Below are 15,391 nucleotides of genomic sequence, written 5' to 3' on the forward strand. Positions count from 1 at the left end.
GTGAATGCAATAACGATCAGTAAATGCATCTACCAATCTACATACATCAATCTCCGCAGAAAAAAGGAATTCAGGGTTTTTAGATGAAACAGTTGTATTCATATTAATCTTAATATCCGAGAACAATTACTAAAATCTTCGGAAAGCAGGGTCAAACGCGTATCCATGGATTCAATGTTGACTTATTAATCGGCCCTTTCTAAATATATTAATTACTATTTGAAATATGCCAAGCAGAACACTTGAAATGTTATTCCCATTTGAACATGACAAACCAACGGGAGTCTTAATTAAAATTTAAATGTGACAGACAGACAAAAAAGCATTTTGACCATAGCGTGATAGAAAATAAAATAATGCTACATCAAACTGAATAATATCAGTCCAACTATCAGATAAAGCCACTTATAACACGTCCCATATTTTCCTGCATAGGAACAAGTGAGGCGATTGGTCCGCCATGCAGGACTTCGTCCACAATTTCAGTCTATCAATATCGAGCTACGTTGAGCTTTCTCTTGGTCTGCTAAGCCAGCAGATTATCTAATGAAAGATCCTTATATTCCGAATATAGGACCATCTGAGATTTGGGAGGAAAGGCTCCAAAACGGTGCATCTTCTCTATTGATGACACGGCATTACGGCATTATCTGGAAACCGAAATGTAAGATTTCGCAAGTTAAAACAGCTGATACACCTGATTATGTATCAGCTTACAAGGTTAGATGTTTGTTTAAACACATTTGCTATTTTTTAAAATAAAAAGCGACACCCCGACAGACAAAGCTCGTTTTAAAACTGCGAGCACATATCTAGAGAATTTTTACTGACTTCCTGCTGAATGGAAATAATTATTCGGTTGTATCTAAAGTTGGACACATTTTTATCTTTGTCATTCATCGTCGTCTTTGCAGTAAATCTGACAACGACACTCGTTCTTTTTTAAAAATTTTCTTTGTTAAAACGAATAGGCTTTCAATTTCTGGTCGTGTGCGGATTGAATGGATAGGTTATGTCAAATGTACACACAGGCTTCGTCCAATTTGTGCTCATGATTTGACAGCATTTCTGTCGGCATTAATCTCGTTGTCAGGGGAGTACGTCGTTGTCGGTACGGAGGTTTCGTCTTTGGATGTTCTCCTCTTTTCCAACGTGATAAGAATGAATGACCTTTTTACCTCCGACTACAGAAACTTCTATATCTCAGTATAATCATTTTATGTAATTTACTAAATCGTATTCTCTTTTTAGTGCGTATGTGCGTCCATATCAGCGAATGCTCGCAGTATAAAACGGGCACTTACACACGTACACTGATATTAAACCATTATATTTGAGCAATAGAATTGAACGGACGAATGAATCGAAGCAGTTCTCTGGTTCTGTTTTTTCTTTTTGACTGTACGTACGTCACCGAGTGTAATGTATATACGTGTATCCGTGTCTCCATAGACTTGCATAGTGTTATTTTTCTTTCTAGCGACGTCATTCAAATTTATTTGATGCCATCTATATCCGTGAGGAATTTCATTAATCCGGGCGATAAAATGTCTTTATTTACAAGGACGAGGTGTTAGTGGGTTCATTGGACGGATACTTTCAGCAAATGCACACAAGTGCATTTGCTGCACACAAGTGCGTGATAAATATGATGGAAGTTAGAGAGCGAATAGAAAGGAAAGGAAGTAAAGTACAGAAGAAAGACAAATATAGCGATATATATATATATATATATATATATATATATATATATATATATATATATATATATATATTAATGACTTAACACCGTTAACAAAGTTCGTCCAACACGAACTAAGCAAGATATTTTAGAACGTTACTGCTTTTCCCGAATGCGATATCATTTATAGTGGTTTTAAGGCTTCTAATATATGACGCTTCAAAAATTTTTATTTTCTTTAATATTATTTTCATGTTGTATAATTTTTATCTTGTCAACGAGGACCTTTCTACGATTGGAGGGGGACAGTTATGTTCTTTTATCAAATGTTTATATATAGCTCTAGTATTATTTAGATGCATGGTTATTCGCCGGGACAACGTTATCGTTGTATGGCCAATGTATGTATTATTTTACGAGTTACATTCTCCCATAGAGCAGTTATTTGAATTTATACACTACATGGTTTTGCTAACGATTTCCACGAACTTGCTGATTTTAATACTCGAATTTTTAATCGACCTATATTTTTAATCGACTTTTCATCGACTCTATATATTTTAACTTATCACCGTTTATTGTATATTTTAGTTTTTAATTCTCCTTTTCGCTTCTGCGGACTTCAACACCTGATGATTTGTGGACAAATCGAAAGCGCTTGTGACAGCAATAACTATGGAATACAAAAAAATTATACGGAAAATCGAAAAAAGTTAAAAAAAAAAGAATAATAAAGCAAAGTGCCTCCGTTGCATTTAATAATAATAATAATAATAATAATTATATATATATATATATATATATATATATATATATATATATAAAGATAGATAGATAGATAGATAGATATAGAGGGAAACAAAGAGAGAGAGTGAATGAGTGAGAGAGAGAAATAGAGAGAGAGAGAGAGAGAGAGAGAGAGAGAGAGAGAGGGAGAAGTCGATTTTCCACTATATTTCTCTCTTTAAAAATAACATATGATATGGGCAGAATTATGGAAAAAGATAGGAAGAGAGTCCAAAAGAGAGGCAAAGTTCGAAAACAGTGATATCAATAGTAAATGGAGATAAATGGAGAGTAGGATAAATGAGAATTTGTTTGAAACAATAAAGTGAACAGAGAATGGAAAAAGAGAGACTATAATAGAAATAATGAAAGGGAGAGAGAATATGCAAAGCTTGGGATATAAAATTAAAAAAAAGAACAGTTTATCACGGTGACAATACGTGATATATTATAATATAGATTAGTAGAGATGGGAGATTAAATCCATAAGGAATGGAGAAGTAGTAGAAATAATGGTAAAAGTGTTAAAACGAAGAAAAATTAGGAAGAAACTAAACCCGGAGGGAGGAATCGAGAGAAGGATGGAAAGGGCTAATGAAAACGAAATAAAATAATGAAAGTCTAAAGGAAGAACATTTTAAATAATAGAAAAAAGATAAAGTGTAGAAAAGAAAGAGAAAGAAAAGCTCGAACATAAAGCCTAAGAATGAAGAAGATGAGTAGAAAAGGGAAATCCATTTCTTGTGCAATTGTGTTGAACAAATGCTTGTTTGTCTTCTTCATGACTGGCGAAGAGGTCAAGAGGTCAATACAGGAAAATACTTTTTCTTCGGTAGAAAGGTCAAGCCAAATCAATATGATGCAGGCAGAGGATAAACCAAATAGCAACGAAAACAAACAATAACAGATTTATTTTAAGATGTATTCATGTAATTTGTGCGGTTAGCGATGGACATGCAATTTCAAATTGAAACTCCACTGACAAACAAAATATTGAACATGTCAAACCAAAAACAAAATACTACATATAACATAATTATGATAGACGTCCAAGTAATAAAAAGAGAGGCAGTTCGTGATAATGTTTTCCCCAGGCAAGAAGTCCTTGCAAAAAACGCTGCCTAGAGAAATTTTTTCTGAAGCGAGGAACATTGACGGAGAAAGGGAAGCAAAAGGGGTTCTTGCTACAAATGTCCTATTAGTAGAGACCAATGATTAGAGTTCAGTCGAGCACCTTCAATGTAAATAACAATGAAGTATAGGGAGTCAAATTCTGGTAAAAAAACTACCCCATAATTATCAGTTCATAACAATGAACATTTTGGTACTCCGACAGTGTTCATCATCATTCAATTTGCAATAGTTTTTATCTCTTAAATTGATGTTCAACTTCCTCTTGACTTTAAATGGTGACACAATAGTAAAAAACAACAACAACTAAAAAACATGAACTGATTGACATAGTGTTTAGTACGGATGCTTGAACGCATCGAAAATGATACATCCACTCAATTTTCGCAAAACATATACGAATGAAAACTCAAGTATTTCCACACACAACGCCTAGAAAAGAGAAAACACATCTTATCAATGCATTGGTTATAATGAGATATACTGGTAGAAACTGAATGATAGTGTATTTAAAGCGCACATAGTAACATTATTTAAATATCTGACATGTGATAACTTTATGCAACCCCCTAAAAAATCGTCTCTTTCTGGAATTAGTTTTCTCTTCACTGACAAGATGTCAAGTGGCTGGGGTGATTCCCAATTTTTACTGAAACCCAAACACGCCACAAATATGAGTGTGTCATTGCCTTCTCATTCAGGGGCGCATCGTGACTAGTTGAATGTCTTTATGTTTATCAATTTTAGACACTGGAACACTTTTAGATGCTGAATTGATTTAACATAGTTGAAAAGACTGTAATCGTTTGATGGGTTTCCTTGAGAATATAGCGTCCGTCACAAGTTCCAATATTTTACATACTAGACAATCGTTTTTATGAAGCGTTCTAGTCATGTGCTAGTTGATATCGATATTTATCATAAATTTAGATACTTGACTGAGAAATATTTATTAGACGTTCTAGGCATGTAATCTTAAGAACACTTGAGAAACCTTATATAGATGGGAACTTCAGCCTCGTATATTTTTACACACACACACACACACACACACACACACACACACACACACACACACACACACATATATATATATATATATATATATATATATATATATATATATATATTTGCATTTCAGACCGGCATCATTGCCCGGGTGTTTGGATGTGTAAGTTGAGCAAAAAAAAAAAAAAAAAGTGGTAGTAGGAAGGCAGGCTCGAACTCATACCGCGAAGGAGGAAAAGAACGAGGGAAACCCTGACGTCTTTGCTGTTATGACTACCGCCAAACGGGAAGTGACGTAGTTTAATTAAGGCTAAACAATCGAAAGGAGATGATGACTATAAAAAGTATCGGCGGAAAAAGCGACCCCCTCGTAAAAAAGTGCCTAGTTGAAGGTGAAGATATTAATGTTTTAGCCAATTTTTCGATATTTATCGTCTAAAAGGTCGAACTTCAAAGTGATACTTATCTTGGTAAAATCCGTCGCCTCTGTCGAAAGTTTTAGGCAGACATGCAAACACACATATATACATACATACGTTTATATATTGGTAACGTAAAGTTTTCGAACAAAACCGATTAAAAGCTTGCCCTATCTCTGAATACCCTGTATGTAAAATTTCAAATGTTTAGATCAGAAATTGTCTGAGTAATTTGGTAGAGACCGCAGAGGTCAATTTTTTTTTTAAACTTTGACCCTATTATGACCCCTTAACATTTATTGTTTGGAGCTAAAATCAAGTTATTAAGTTAGATCCATGTCCAAGGAACCTATATCTAAAATTTAAAGTGTTTAGACACAAAATTGGCGGAGGTGTTTGGTAGAGTTCTCAAAGGTCAAATCGTTGAACTTTGACCCATTAACAGCCAAATTTCTGGCCGAAAACCGATCACAAAGATATTCCCAAATCTCAGTACCCTGTATATAAAATTTCAAGTCTGTAGACTGAACATTGACAGAGTTTTTCCGTAGGGAAATATACACAGCCAGACACACAGACACACAGACACGTTCACTTTTATAGATGTACTAGCATTTCAGCCCGGCGTTGCCCGGGTGTTTGGAAGTATATGTTGAGCAAAAAAAAAAAGTGGTAGTAGGAAGGCAGGCTCGAATCCGCACCACGAAGGAGGAAAAGAACGAGAAAAACCTGACGTCTTTGCTGTTACGAACACCGTAACACCAAAAGTGACTTATGTTTACATTAAGCTAGACAATTAAAAGGAGAGGATGACTTTCAAAAATATCGGCGAAAAAAGCGAACCTCATTTGTAAAAAGTGCCCAGTTGAAGGTGAAGATATTAATGTTTTTAGTCAATTCTTCGATACTTGTCGTTTGATAGGTCGAATTCAAAACGATACTGACCTTATGAAAATCCGTCGCCTCTGTCGAAAGTTTTAGGTAGACATGCAAACATACATACATATATACATTTATATATTGGTAACTAAAAATTTTCGACCCAAACCGATTAAAAAGCTGTCCCTCTCTCTGAATACACTGTATGTAAAATTTCAAATGTTTAGATCAGAAATTATCTGAGTAATTTGGTAGAGGCCGCAGAGGTCAATTTTTTAAAAACTTTGACTCCTGACCCATTTATTGTTTGGAGCTAAAATCAAGTTATTAAGTTAGATCCATGTCCAAGGAACCTATATCTAAAATTTAAAGTGTTTAAACACAAAATTGGCGGAGGAGTTTGGTAGATTTCTCTAAGGACAAATCGTTGAACTTTGACCCATTAACAGCCAAATGTCTGGCCGAAAACCGATCACAAAGATATTCCCAAATCTCAGTACCCTGTATATCAAATTTCGAGTATGTAGACTTTAAATTGAGAGAGTTATTGCGTAGGGAAATATACACACACACGCTGATACAATCATAAAAGAAGATGTATTTTATACCGAAAGAAAAGAAAATATATTTTGCCCCGAAGATTTTACAGTTTCACATCACTTAATTCTTTTGTGCGTGACTTATTACCCACCCTATATATATATATATATATATATATATATATATATATATATATATATATATATATATATATACTTTTACTTAAAAAACGTATTTGATCGGCTTTATTAACACTTTTATATATATAATATATATATATATATATATATATATATATATATATATATATATATATATATATAGGAAAGTGTTTATAAAGCCGAACAAATGGGGGTTTTAAGGTAAAAAACATATTTATCTAATTAGAAATATTCGATTTTCAAAGAAACCTTTTTATGTTGGGATATTTAAAACGTAATTTTTCTTTTTCCTCGACATTGTTCCGTTTTGTGTTTTTCACAGCCGCGATTCTCTGACGAAATTAAATTCCTGTCATATAGACAGCCCGAGAGGGGTGTTGCGGGCTCGCGTTTGTAAGTTAAGTGATATTTCTTTAGGACAAAGCAACCATTTCATTGGTCAATTTTAAGCCATGGCAAAATACCTAACATAAACAATACTTTAAGCATTCGCTTAATTCAACATAAAGTTTTGTTTAAGATTAATAAGGTGGAAATGTAATTCATAAGAAATATAAAAAAAACATAAAATGATAGGATTGAAACCTGATATGTCAGATAAAACACAAAATAGTTTATAGTCACAACTTCGTATGCTAAAAACTGAGAACACCAAATAATTTATAATATCTATCTATCTATTCTTTCTATCTATTCTATCTATCTATATCTATCTTCTATATATCTATAAAAACAGAGATGTGTGTGCCACAGACGATTTCTGATTGGTTAATCCAATAATCACATCTCCTAAAAAACTATGGTTCGTAGGCTCTTAACTTTACCATAAAATATTATGGCTTTATTTATTGTCCATCTTGGAAGGGTTTAGTTTTTTCCTAACTTGCGATTTACAAATTACAAAAATACGAAACTAACTTACAATCTAACAATCGAACCTCCGACATCACGGCCGCCATTATGAAACTAAACTAAAAAAAAAAAAAAAACGCGCGGTCACTCGTGGTCTTTACATTTCGGGTTTGGGTACTTGTGCAGTTTTCCATTGACATTAAAAAATGGAAATATTTAAAAAAAAAATATATTGTACGTACTCGTCATGGGATAAAGTTTTCCTACAGAAAAAATCACGTAATTTCATCAAGTAGTTATTTTTTTATAGCGAAAAAAGAAAAAAATCAACGCTACAAGCGAAATTAAACAGAAAGTTCAAGTAGGGGGATTTCCCTTTTTTTATAGCGAGGCCAAATTTCGCGAATTTGGCCTTTTTTTAAAGCAGTTTGGCCTTCAAAATTTCTGTTTGGCCATTTTCTTCACCGATGAAATAAAAAAAGCAAATAAAAACAACGCAATAAAACTTTTAAAAATACGGCACACTTTTGTTGTTCTTGTTTGTTTTTTTTGGTAATTTTCCTTATTTTTTTATTTTTTCAAGATAATACTATTAAATGGACACTATTATGCCAAATTAGCCCCCCCAAAAAAATGCACAAAAATTCGAGATTTAAGGTTTTGACGAGATAATTTAGCGAATTGTCCGGACTATTGCGAAATAACCATCCATTAGTTTTTCCTGAAATTTTGCCACAAATTGTATTTCATTACATAGATGTGCATAGTAACAACATTTTTTTGCCGAAAATTCCCGTTGCGTCTCCAGATTTCATCGGTGAAGAAAAAGGCCAAACAGAAATTTTGAAGGCCAAACTGCTTTAAAAAAAGGCCAAATTCGCGAAATTTGGCCTCGCTATAAAAAAAAGGGAACTCCCCCTACTTGAACTTTCTGTTTGGTTAAGAATCAAGATGGCTGAATTATTAATTACTCGCTTATAAGACTATCATTACACACAAAAAAATATAGATTTATTTTTGGGTAAAGTTCCCCCGGGTTTTCCTTTCACTTGAGTAAATAATGGTCTTTTGTTATATATATGGCGTACTATTATCCTTATATATATGGTGTTTATGTTTATAACAACATCTTAATACGGCGCTGCTGATCCATAGTCGTTTCGACTGACAGATGCCACACACATGTTTATATATATATATATATACATATATATATATATATATATATATATATATATATATATATAAGTGTCTGTGTGTGTCTGTGTGTCTGTGTGCATTTCCCTACACTAAAACTCTGTCAATTTTAAGCCTAGAGATTCGAAATTTGATATACAGGGTACTGAGATTTGGGAAAATCGATGTGATAGGTTTTCGACAGAAATTTGGCGATTAAGTGGTCAATATTCAACGATTTGACCTTTGAGAACTCTACCAAACTCCTCCTACAATTTTGGATCTAAACAGTAAACACGTGATATTTTAGATATAGATTCCTTGGACATGGATCTTACTTATTAACTTTACTTGATCCCTAAACAATAAATCTTAAGATGTCATAATAGGGGTCAAAGTTTAAAAAAATTTACCGTTTTTTTTTTCTCAGCATTAACCTCAAAACACCTGGGCAACGCCGGGCACCGATTGCTAGTATAATATAAAATTATCTATAGATTTGTTTATTTTTAACGTGTAAAAATTGTAAGGACTTTCATGTCGGAATTTTATTTCAATGTGTGTTTGTCAAGTATGAGTTTGTGATTTATTTTTTATTGTTGTGCATCGAGCTTCCTAATCGGACGCAATGTAAGTAGATATTTACAAATATTTTGTGCTTCATTTTAGCATTTTACGCACTTAAATTGCCATTTTGATGTATCTGCGACTAAATTAAAAAAAAACATCGAAAACGATCGGCAACGAATGATAGAAAAATATTCAATAAAGTGAAGAAATATCGCATTCAAACGTAAGATGTTTAGTTTTAAAGAAAATGGTAAAATATTTTATTACGATTTGAAATGAGAAATTAATGAAAAAATCACCGTAATGCGGATAACAAATGAGCATATATATTTATAAAAACTATTCATGAAAGTAATGAAGAAAACTAGAAGACTTGTAATTACAGAAATCATTAAAACATATATTTTATTTAAATATATACATGAATATACAAGGGATTGAAATGTATTAAATCTTAATTATAAAAATATTCACGGATACAAATATCAATGATAACACAAAAACTTTAAAATAATACAATATAAAAAAAATTAAACGTATAAATAATTTAAAAACGTTAGAATTTTAACGATGTAACATTTAAAGAGAGAAAATTATAAGAAATAAGCAATCATTTACATTGTATGGCAAATTAAAGCAAAAAACAGCTTTGAAATATATAAATTATGAAAACAGGTAAATATAAAAATAATAATGTAAACAATTAAAACAAGCATATCGTAACGATTTATAAAACACAACAATTATTAAAATGTATGATTGCAACGAAAACTTCATTAAAATTTAATTATATATAATGAAATAAAAATAGGATTTAAAAAAAAATAATTAACGGAAAACATCGTCAAAATTTATAGATGTTTAAAACGAAGACATCGTTAAAATTCATAAATAGCTAATATAAATAATCGATAAAATTACCTAGCAATAAATAATCAATAAAACTATCAAGAATTTTCTTTTTTTTTTACATGGAGGTTACCACTTATCAAGGGCCGGAAGCCTCTCAGGGATAAGAGTTATAGCGTGTACAGTAATCAATGAGATAGTATCGTAGTAATGGTTAGTATTGAAGTTTTGATAAAATATCTTACTTAAAGGGGCGGTTCATCAGGAATTTGTTTATGTTGGACTTGAAGACATCCAAGTTGTAGTCAGGTGGGAAACAGGCAAATGAAACAGAGTTCCACAGGGGTGCAGTTCTAAGAAAGAAGCTTTGCTCATGGAATCTACGTTTTGATTTAGGCACAGATAAAGTGTGGGGAAATTATTGACAGTGGTTTTAGCTAGACGGGTGTTTATCGTGAAAAATTGGCGAGGGGGACCAGAGATTGGAGCTCATACCACCACTTGCTATGGAAATAACAATAAAAAAAGATAAGGTCGCAACATCTCGTCTGTGAGAGAGAGGTTGCAGGAAAGAGAAAAGGGCATCCCCCACTAAGCCACGAAGTCTATTTTGTACTCTGTCAAGACAGGATAGCCTGTTTTTAGCAGCTCCTGCCCAGATGTGGCAGCAGTACTCCATCCTTGGAGTACTTGGCTTTTATATAGATAGAGAATTGCATCAGTAGTGAGATATCTTCTGGAGCGGTAGAAGGACCCCACCATTTTCCCAGCGATTTGGCAACAGACTTGATTTACGTGTTCTACTTCAGATCAGAAGTAAAGGTGAATCACAGAAGCTTGCCAAAATATGGAGCCTCCTCAAGACAAACCGCCTCAAAGATAACGTTGAAATTCATAATTAATTAAAACAAACCCATTGGTAAAACATATAATAAAAAAATACATACGATTAAAATGAAGACATTGTTAAAAGATAAAATTATTAAAATTTACATACTAAACTCTATGACGAATTTCGTCCCAAGACCTGAATAACATCCATGTTTCTGTTTGTGATATTGTAATAGTCATCAAGGACCTTGATGGCATCAAAGAAACTTGTTATGACAATAGATTGTTATGACAATAGACTAGTCTAAAACCCAGAAGCTGCAAGTGGAAGTAACACCCATTCTTGTCTAAAATAGAAATGCTTTCCAACCCCCCGAAAACGTCATTAGTTTTCTCAATATTTAAAATTAGTGGATATCGGTCTTCTGCATCTTAATAAAGACCAATTAACCTTTTGTGCCAGAAGTTGCTTGAATCCGTGTTAAATAGAGAAATTCTCAATCAACTCAGCAAAAAACAACCCACCTTATGACAAGCAATTTCTTTTCTGTCTTGCGAAATCTACAGTGATGTCAGTGAATCTATCGACAGTGATTTATTCTCAAGAGCAATAGCTCTTGACATATCAAAGGCATTTGATAGGATTTGGCATGAAAATCTACCTCACAAGCTTTCCAGTTATGATATATTTGGAAATGTCTTCTCAACCATCGAATCTTTTTTTTTTCGATGGGTTTTTCCAAGTAATCTTCGATAAGCAGAAGTTCCCAGCTCAAACTATCAAGGCTAGCGTGTCTCAGGTATCCATCTAAGACCCACCCCTCTTCCTTATCCTCATCAATGATCTTCCAAATCAAATTATAATTCCCCTCATTGACATATATGCAGATGACAGTACAATCTATAGCAACACTTCAAAGGCCAATAACAACCAAGATCTTTCTGAACCTCTCTCCCCAGATCTGGAGGATGTAGTTTAATGAATTAAAAAGACATTCGCTTCTAATCTGAAAAGAAGATTACAAAAAAAGACATTCACTTCTAATTTGAAAAGGAAGATTTACAGTTAATCTGCTGCCAAGGTTGCTGGAAAAAGGGTCGCCCCAGAAAGTATCTCACTCCCTACACAATTCCCTATCTGAACCAGATACGTTTATTTTGTTGCCATATCTGGTCGTGGGCTTCTCGGAGCACCTATCATGCATGACAAAGTTCAAAACCGGCCTGGAACCCTAGCAGATAATGCTCTTTTCTCTTCCCTGCCACCTCTTTCCAAAAAGACCCTTGCTCTATCGTTATTATCATGACCAGTGCTCGTTTGAGCTTCAATTTATGAACATAAGCAGTCTTTTCGTCCTAGAATTGTATACCTGTTGAATTCTATTCCATTGATCCGATGTGAGGTGACTTCAATATGGTCGTATTCAAGTCCAATGTAAAAAAAAATTCTAAAAATCCATTTCCACCTATTTCAACCACTAACTATTACTACGCCGTTGTCCAGGTGATCCACGCCCACTTATTAACTCTTATCCTCGAGTAGCCTGCGGGATTCAATAAGTGGAGTCTCCTTTGTAAAAATAAAAACAATTCGAACGAAACTATTGTTAAAACATAAATAATAAAAAATTACATACAATTAAAACGTAAAATTTAATAAATAATTAAAATGAAAACATCGTTAAAATGTATCTGACTTTAATTATCGATACACTTTCAAGATTTCTCCGAATTATTTAGAAAATTCCAAGCTATCTTGGTTTTAATTACTGAAAACATAAAATTGAACACGTATTTTTACAAGTTGGTATTATTAAACTAAAGAAATGATGATGTACAAAGTGAAAAAAAATAATCATATAAAACGGCTTATAAAATATATTTTAAAGAAAATTTGACAAATGAAATATAAAAATGACTAACAAAACGTAAACGAAAAACGTCCAAAAAGCAATAAAAATCTTGGGACTCATAACTTTGCAAAACAACGTTCAAGACAACACTGATAATGCATGAACAGGTGTAAAACATGGTTTGCAAAATAAAAGAAATGAGAATAAGAAGCATAAGAAGAAACATAGTTTAAGAATGAAAAGTTCAGAGTTTTATGAGTTCGATGAACAATGTCGGATTTTGGCTGCAAATATAAACTGCCTGAATCTTTTTCTGATATTATTTAAACAAAAATATTTATTAATTTGTTATAAACACTTTAATTTCATTTATTTGAATATCGAAGTAAGTTTTTACACTTTCAAAGTGTAAAAATACCTTTTAAAAGTGTAACTGCTCTCGCATATATTCCAATTCACAATTTACTTGTTACAGATTATTCCAATTATGCTGAACGGGGTCCCTATTTTAGAAAACTTAATATTTGGATAGGGTTGGAATTCTGGCTCAGTGTGTTAAATGAAGTATATTGGCTTTGTATGTTTGGAGGTATAATAGAATCATTTAATGTCGATTAAAAGTAAAAATGGAAGAATATTTTTTTGTAATCATTGCATTTTTCGAATGATCTGATTTTATTAGCATTTTCTGGAAAGAATCGTTTCTAAGATGAAGCTAGAATATGTACATCTTTTCGATGACATTTCTTCCTTAAGAAATTAGACAAAAACTAGTTTGAATTTACCTGGCCAAAAGAATTTTCAGATCGTGAAATAGTACAAAGTTTCATAAGACATTAATCAATTACTGTTGAAACTATGCTTCATGGCTGAATGAATGTACGGCACACCAAGCCTGCATATAATTTAATTAAAAACGTTCTGAAACAAATGTCTATGATCATCTGCGAAGTCATGTTGTTCATTTGATAAGCAAACAAGTTCATCGATGAATGCAACTGTAACTAATGTCATCCATGGAGAGCAAAATTTGAAATGAAGGTTTTCTCTTCTAGATTCCTCTTTATGCCTGTTCATATCAACAAGAGAAAGAGGTGGCGATAGTTTACGCGTCGAATAAGACTCCGATGCTAAGAAAAGTAAAATTTGAATTATATTTCGTAAAAGTAAAAGATAATCACTAATAGTTAATTTTTGTAGTGTTCCAGGGTTATGCTTAGTTTTATCGCTTAGTCAATTTTCGATTTTTGGTAATATTTCCGTAGATATTCTTAACATTTTTTTTTCTTTCGGAAGAATTGTTAATACATGCATATATATATATATATATATATATATATATATATATATATATATATATATATATATATATATATATAATTGTTTAAAAGTGCATCGTTTAACATGCACTGACAGTTCTTTATAAATGAACACCGGTGAGTCCTCGAGCTAATAGTTGTTTTATATATTACTAAATATTTGCTACTGAAACTCCGATGATCTAGCTGTCTTGGATATTACAGTACACGCTTTTAATCTGTTATTATATACAGACATTTCAAATGGTAGAAAGGAGAGTCGCTGACATAAATAAAAAAAAATGAATGATAAGAGGGGGAGATGGATGTACTAATATTAATAAGTAGAAAATAGAGAAGGGAAATATAGAACGAAATAGAGAAGAGAGAGAGAGAGAGAGAGAGAGAGAGAGCTATGAAGAGGAAGAGTGGTAGAGAGAGAGATGAGCAGAAAGAGTTAACGATGACACTCCAAAATTGTTGAATAAATATTTGAACATTCCAAATTGTTTTTATAGATATTAGTAATTTCCAAATATTTATGAAACTCGATTATGATATTATAATATACTCTCTCTCTCTCCACTGCCTTTTGTTTCTTTTCCTTATCACTTTCTCGTTTCTTCTTCTATTCTTTTTAATTAATTACATTATATATTTCAATCCCTTCTCTTATCAGTTGACCGCAACTTACCTTTACTCACCTTTCCTTCTACTACCTATCACATTAAACATTTATGTACAGATAAATGTGTGCACAGTGATAAGAAATATAGCAAGATAATTAGAGTATTATTAGTATATGCATAGAGCAACTCAATTTGTGGGAAATCTTATTTATTACTCTTAAAAGTTTCCTCTATTTTCCGGCAAAACTCGTAAACGTCTCTGATCTTTCCTGGAAGTTGTATTCACACATTTATGAGTAGCAACAAGAGTGGAAAAAGGAAATATCCGTTTATAAAGTTAATAAATAGATCCAAAGGTAAATAGTGCGTGTGTGTGTGAGAAAAAGAAGAAAAGAAGGAAAGAGGAAGAGAAAAAGAAGGAGAGATAGTTTTTATCTTTCTCGTTCTTTCTCGTAAAGAATACTTGCCCATTTGTCTTGTTTGCTTGCCTGTGCGTCTGTCTCGGTTTTATGGTCTATATCCTGGCGAAAGCGGGAAAGAAAAGAGAGATAGACGAATATATAGTGAGAGGAATAGCTAGATGGAAACCTTAAAAAAGAGAGAGGAGGATGATAATAACTGATAGAGAAAGTGAGAGTTATAAGTAGAAAGAGAGAAAGAAAAAGAAAGAAAGAAAAAAAAACGACAATGAAAAGGAAAATAAATGTACCGTCTACCTTCAGCTGGCA

The 15,391-nt window shown here is 32.6% G+C and overlaps 1 protein-coding gene across 2 annotated transcripts in view; it reads right to left on the minus strand.

Moving 5' to 3' along the window:
• Positions 1-15,391, minus strand: part of LOC145256183 (neo-calmodulin) — a 257,149-nt gene that overhangs the window by 47,156 nt on the left and 194,602 nt on the right. The window contains exon 2 of one of the 2 annotated variants that reach the window (XM_080114771.1): positions 15,131-15,184. The exons of the other annotated variant lie outside the window; for it this stretch is intronic. Within the exon in view, the coding sequence (XP_079970897.1) occupies positions 15,131-15,184 (54 nt within the window). The remainder of the gene's footprint in view (positions 1-15,130; positions 15,185-15,391) is intronic. 2 annotated transcript variants of the gene reach the window in all.

Source organism: Euprymna scolopes, chromosome 32 (genome assembly GCF_053919585.1).
Source record: "Euprymna scolopes isolate OS-2025 chromosome 32, ASM5391958v1, whole genome shotgun sequence".
NCBI lineage: Eukaryota > Metazoa > Mollusca > Cephalopoda > Sepiida > Sepiolidae > Euprymna > Euprymna scolopes.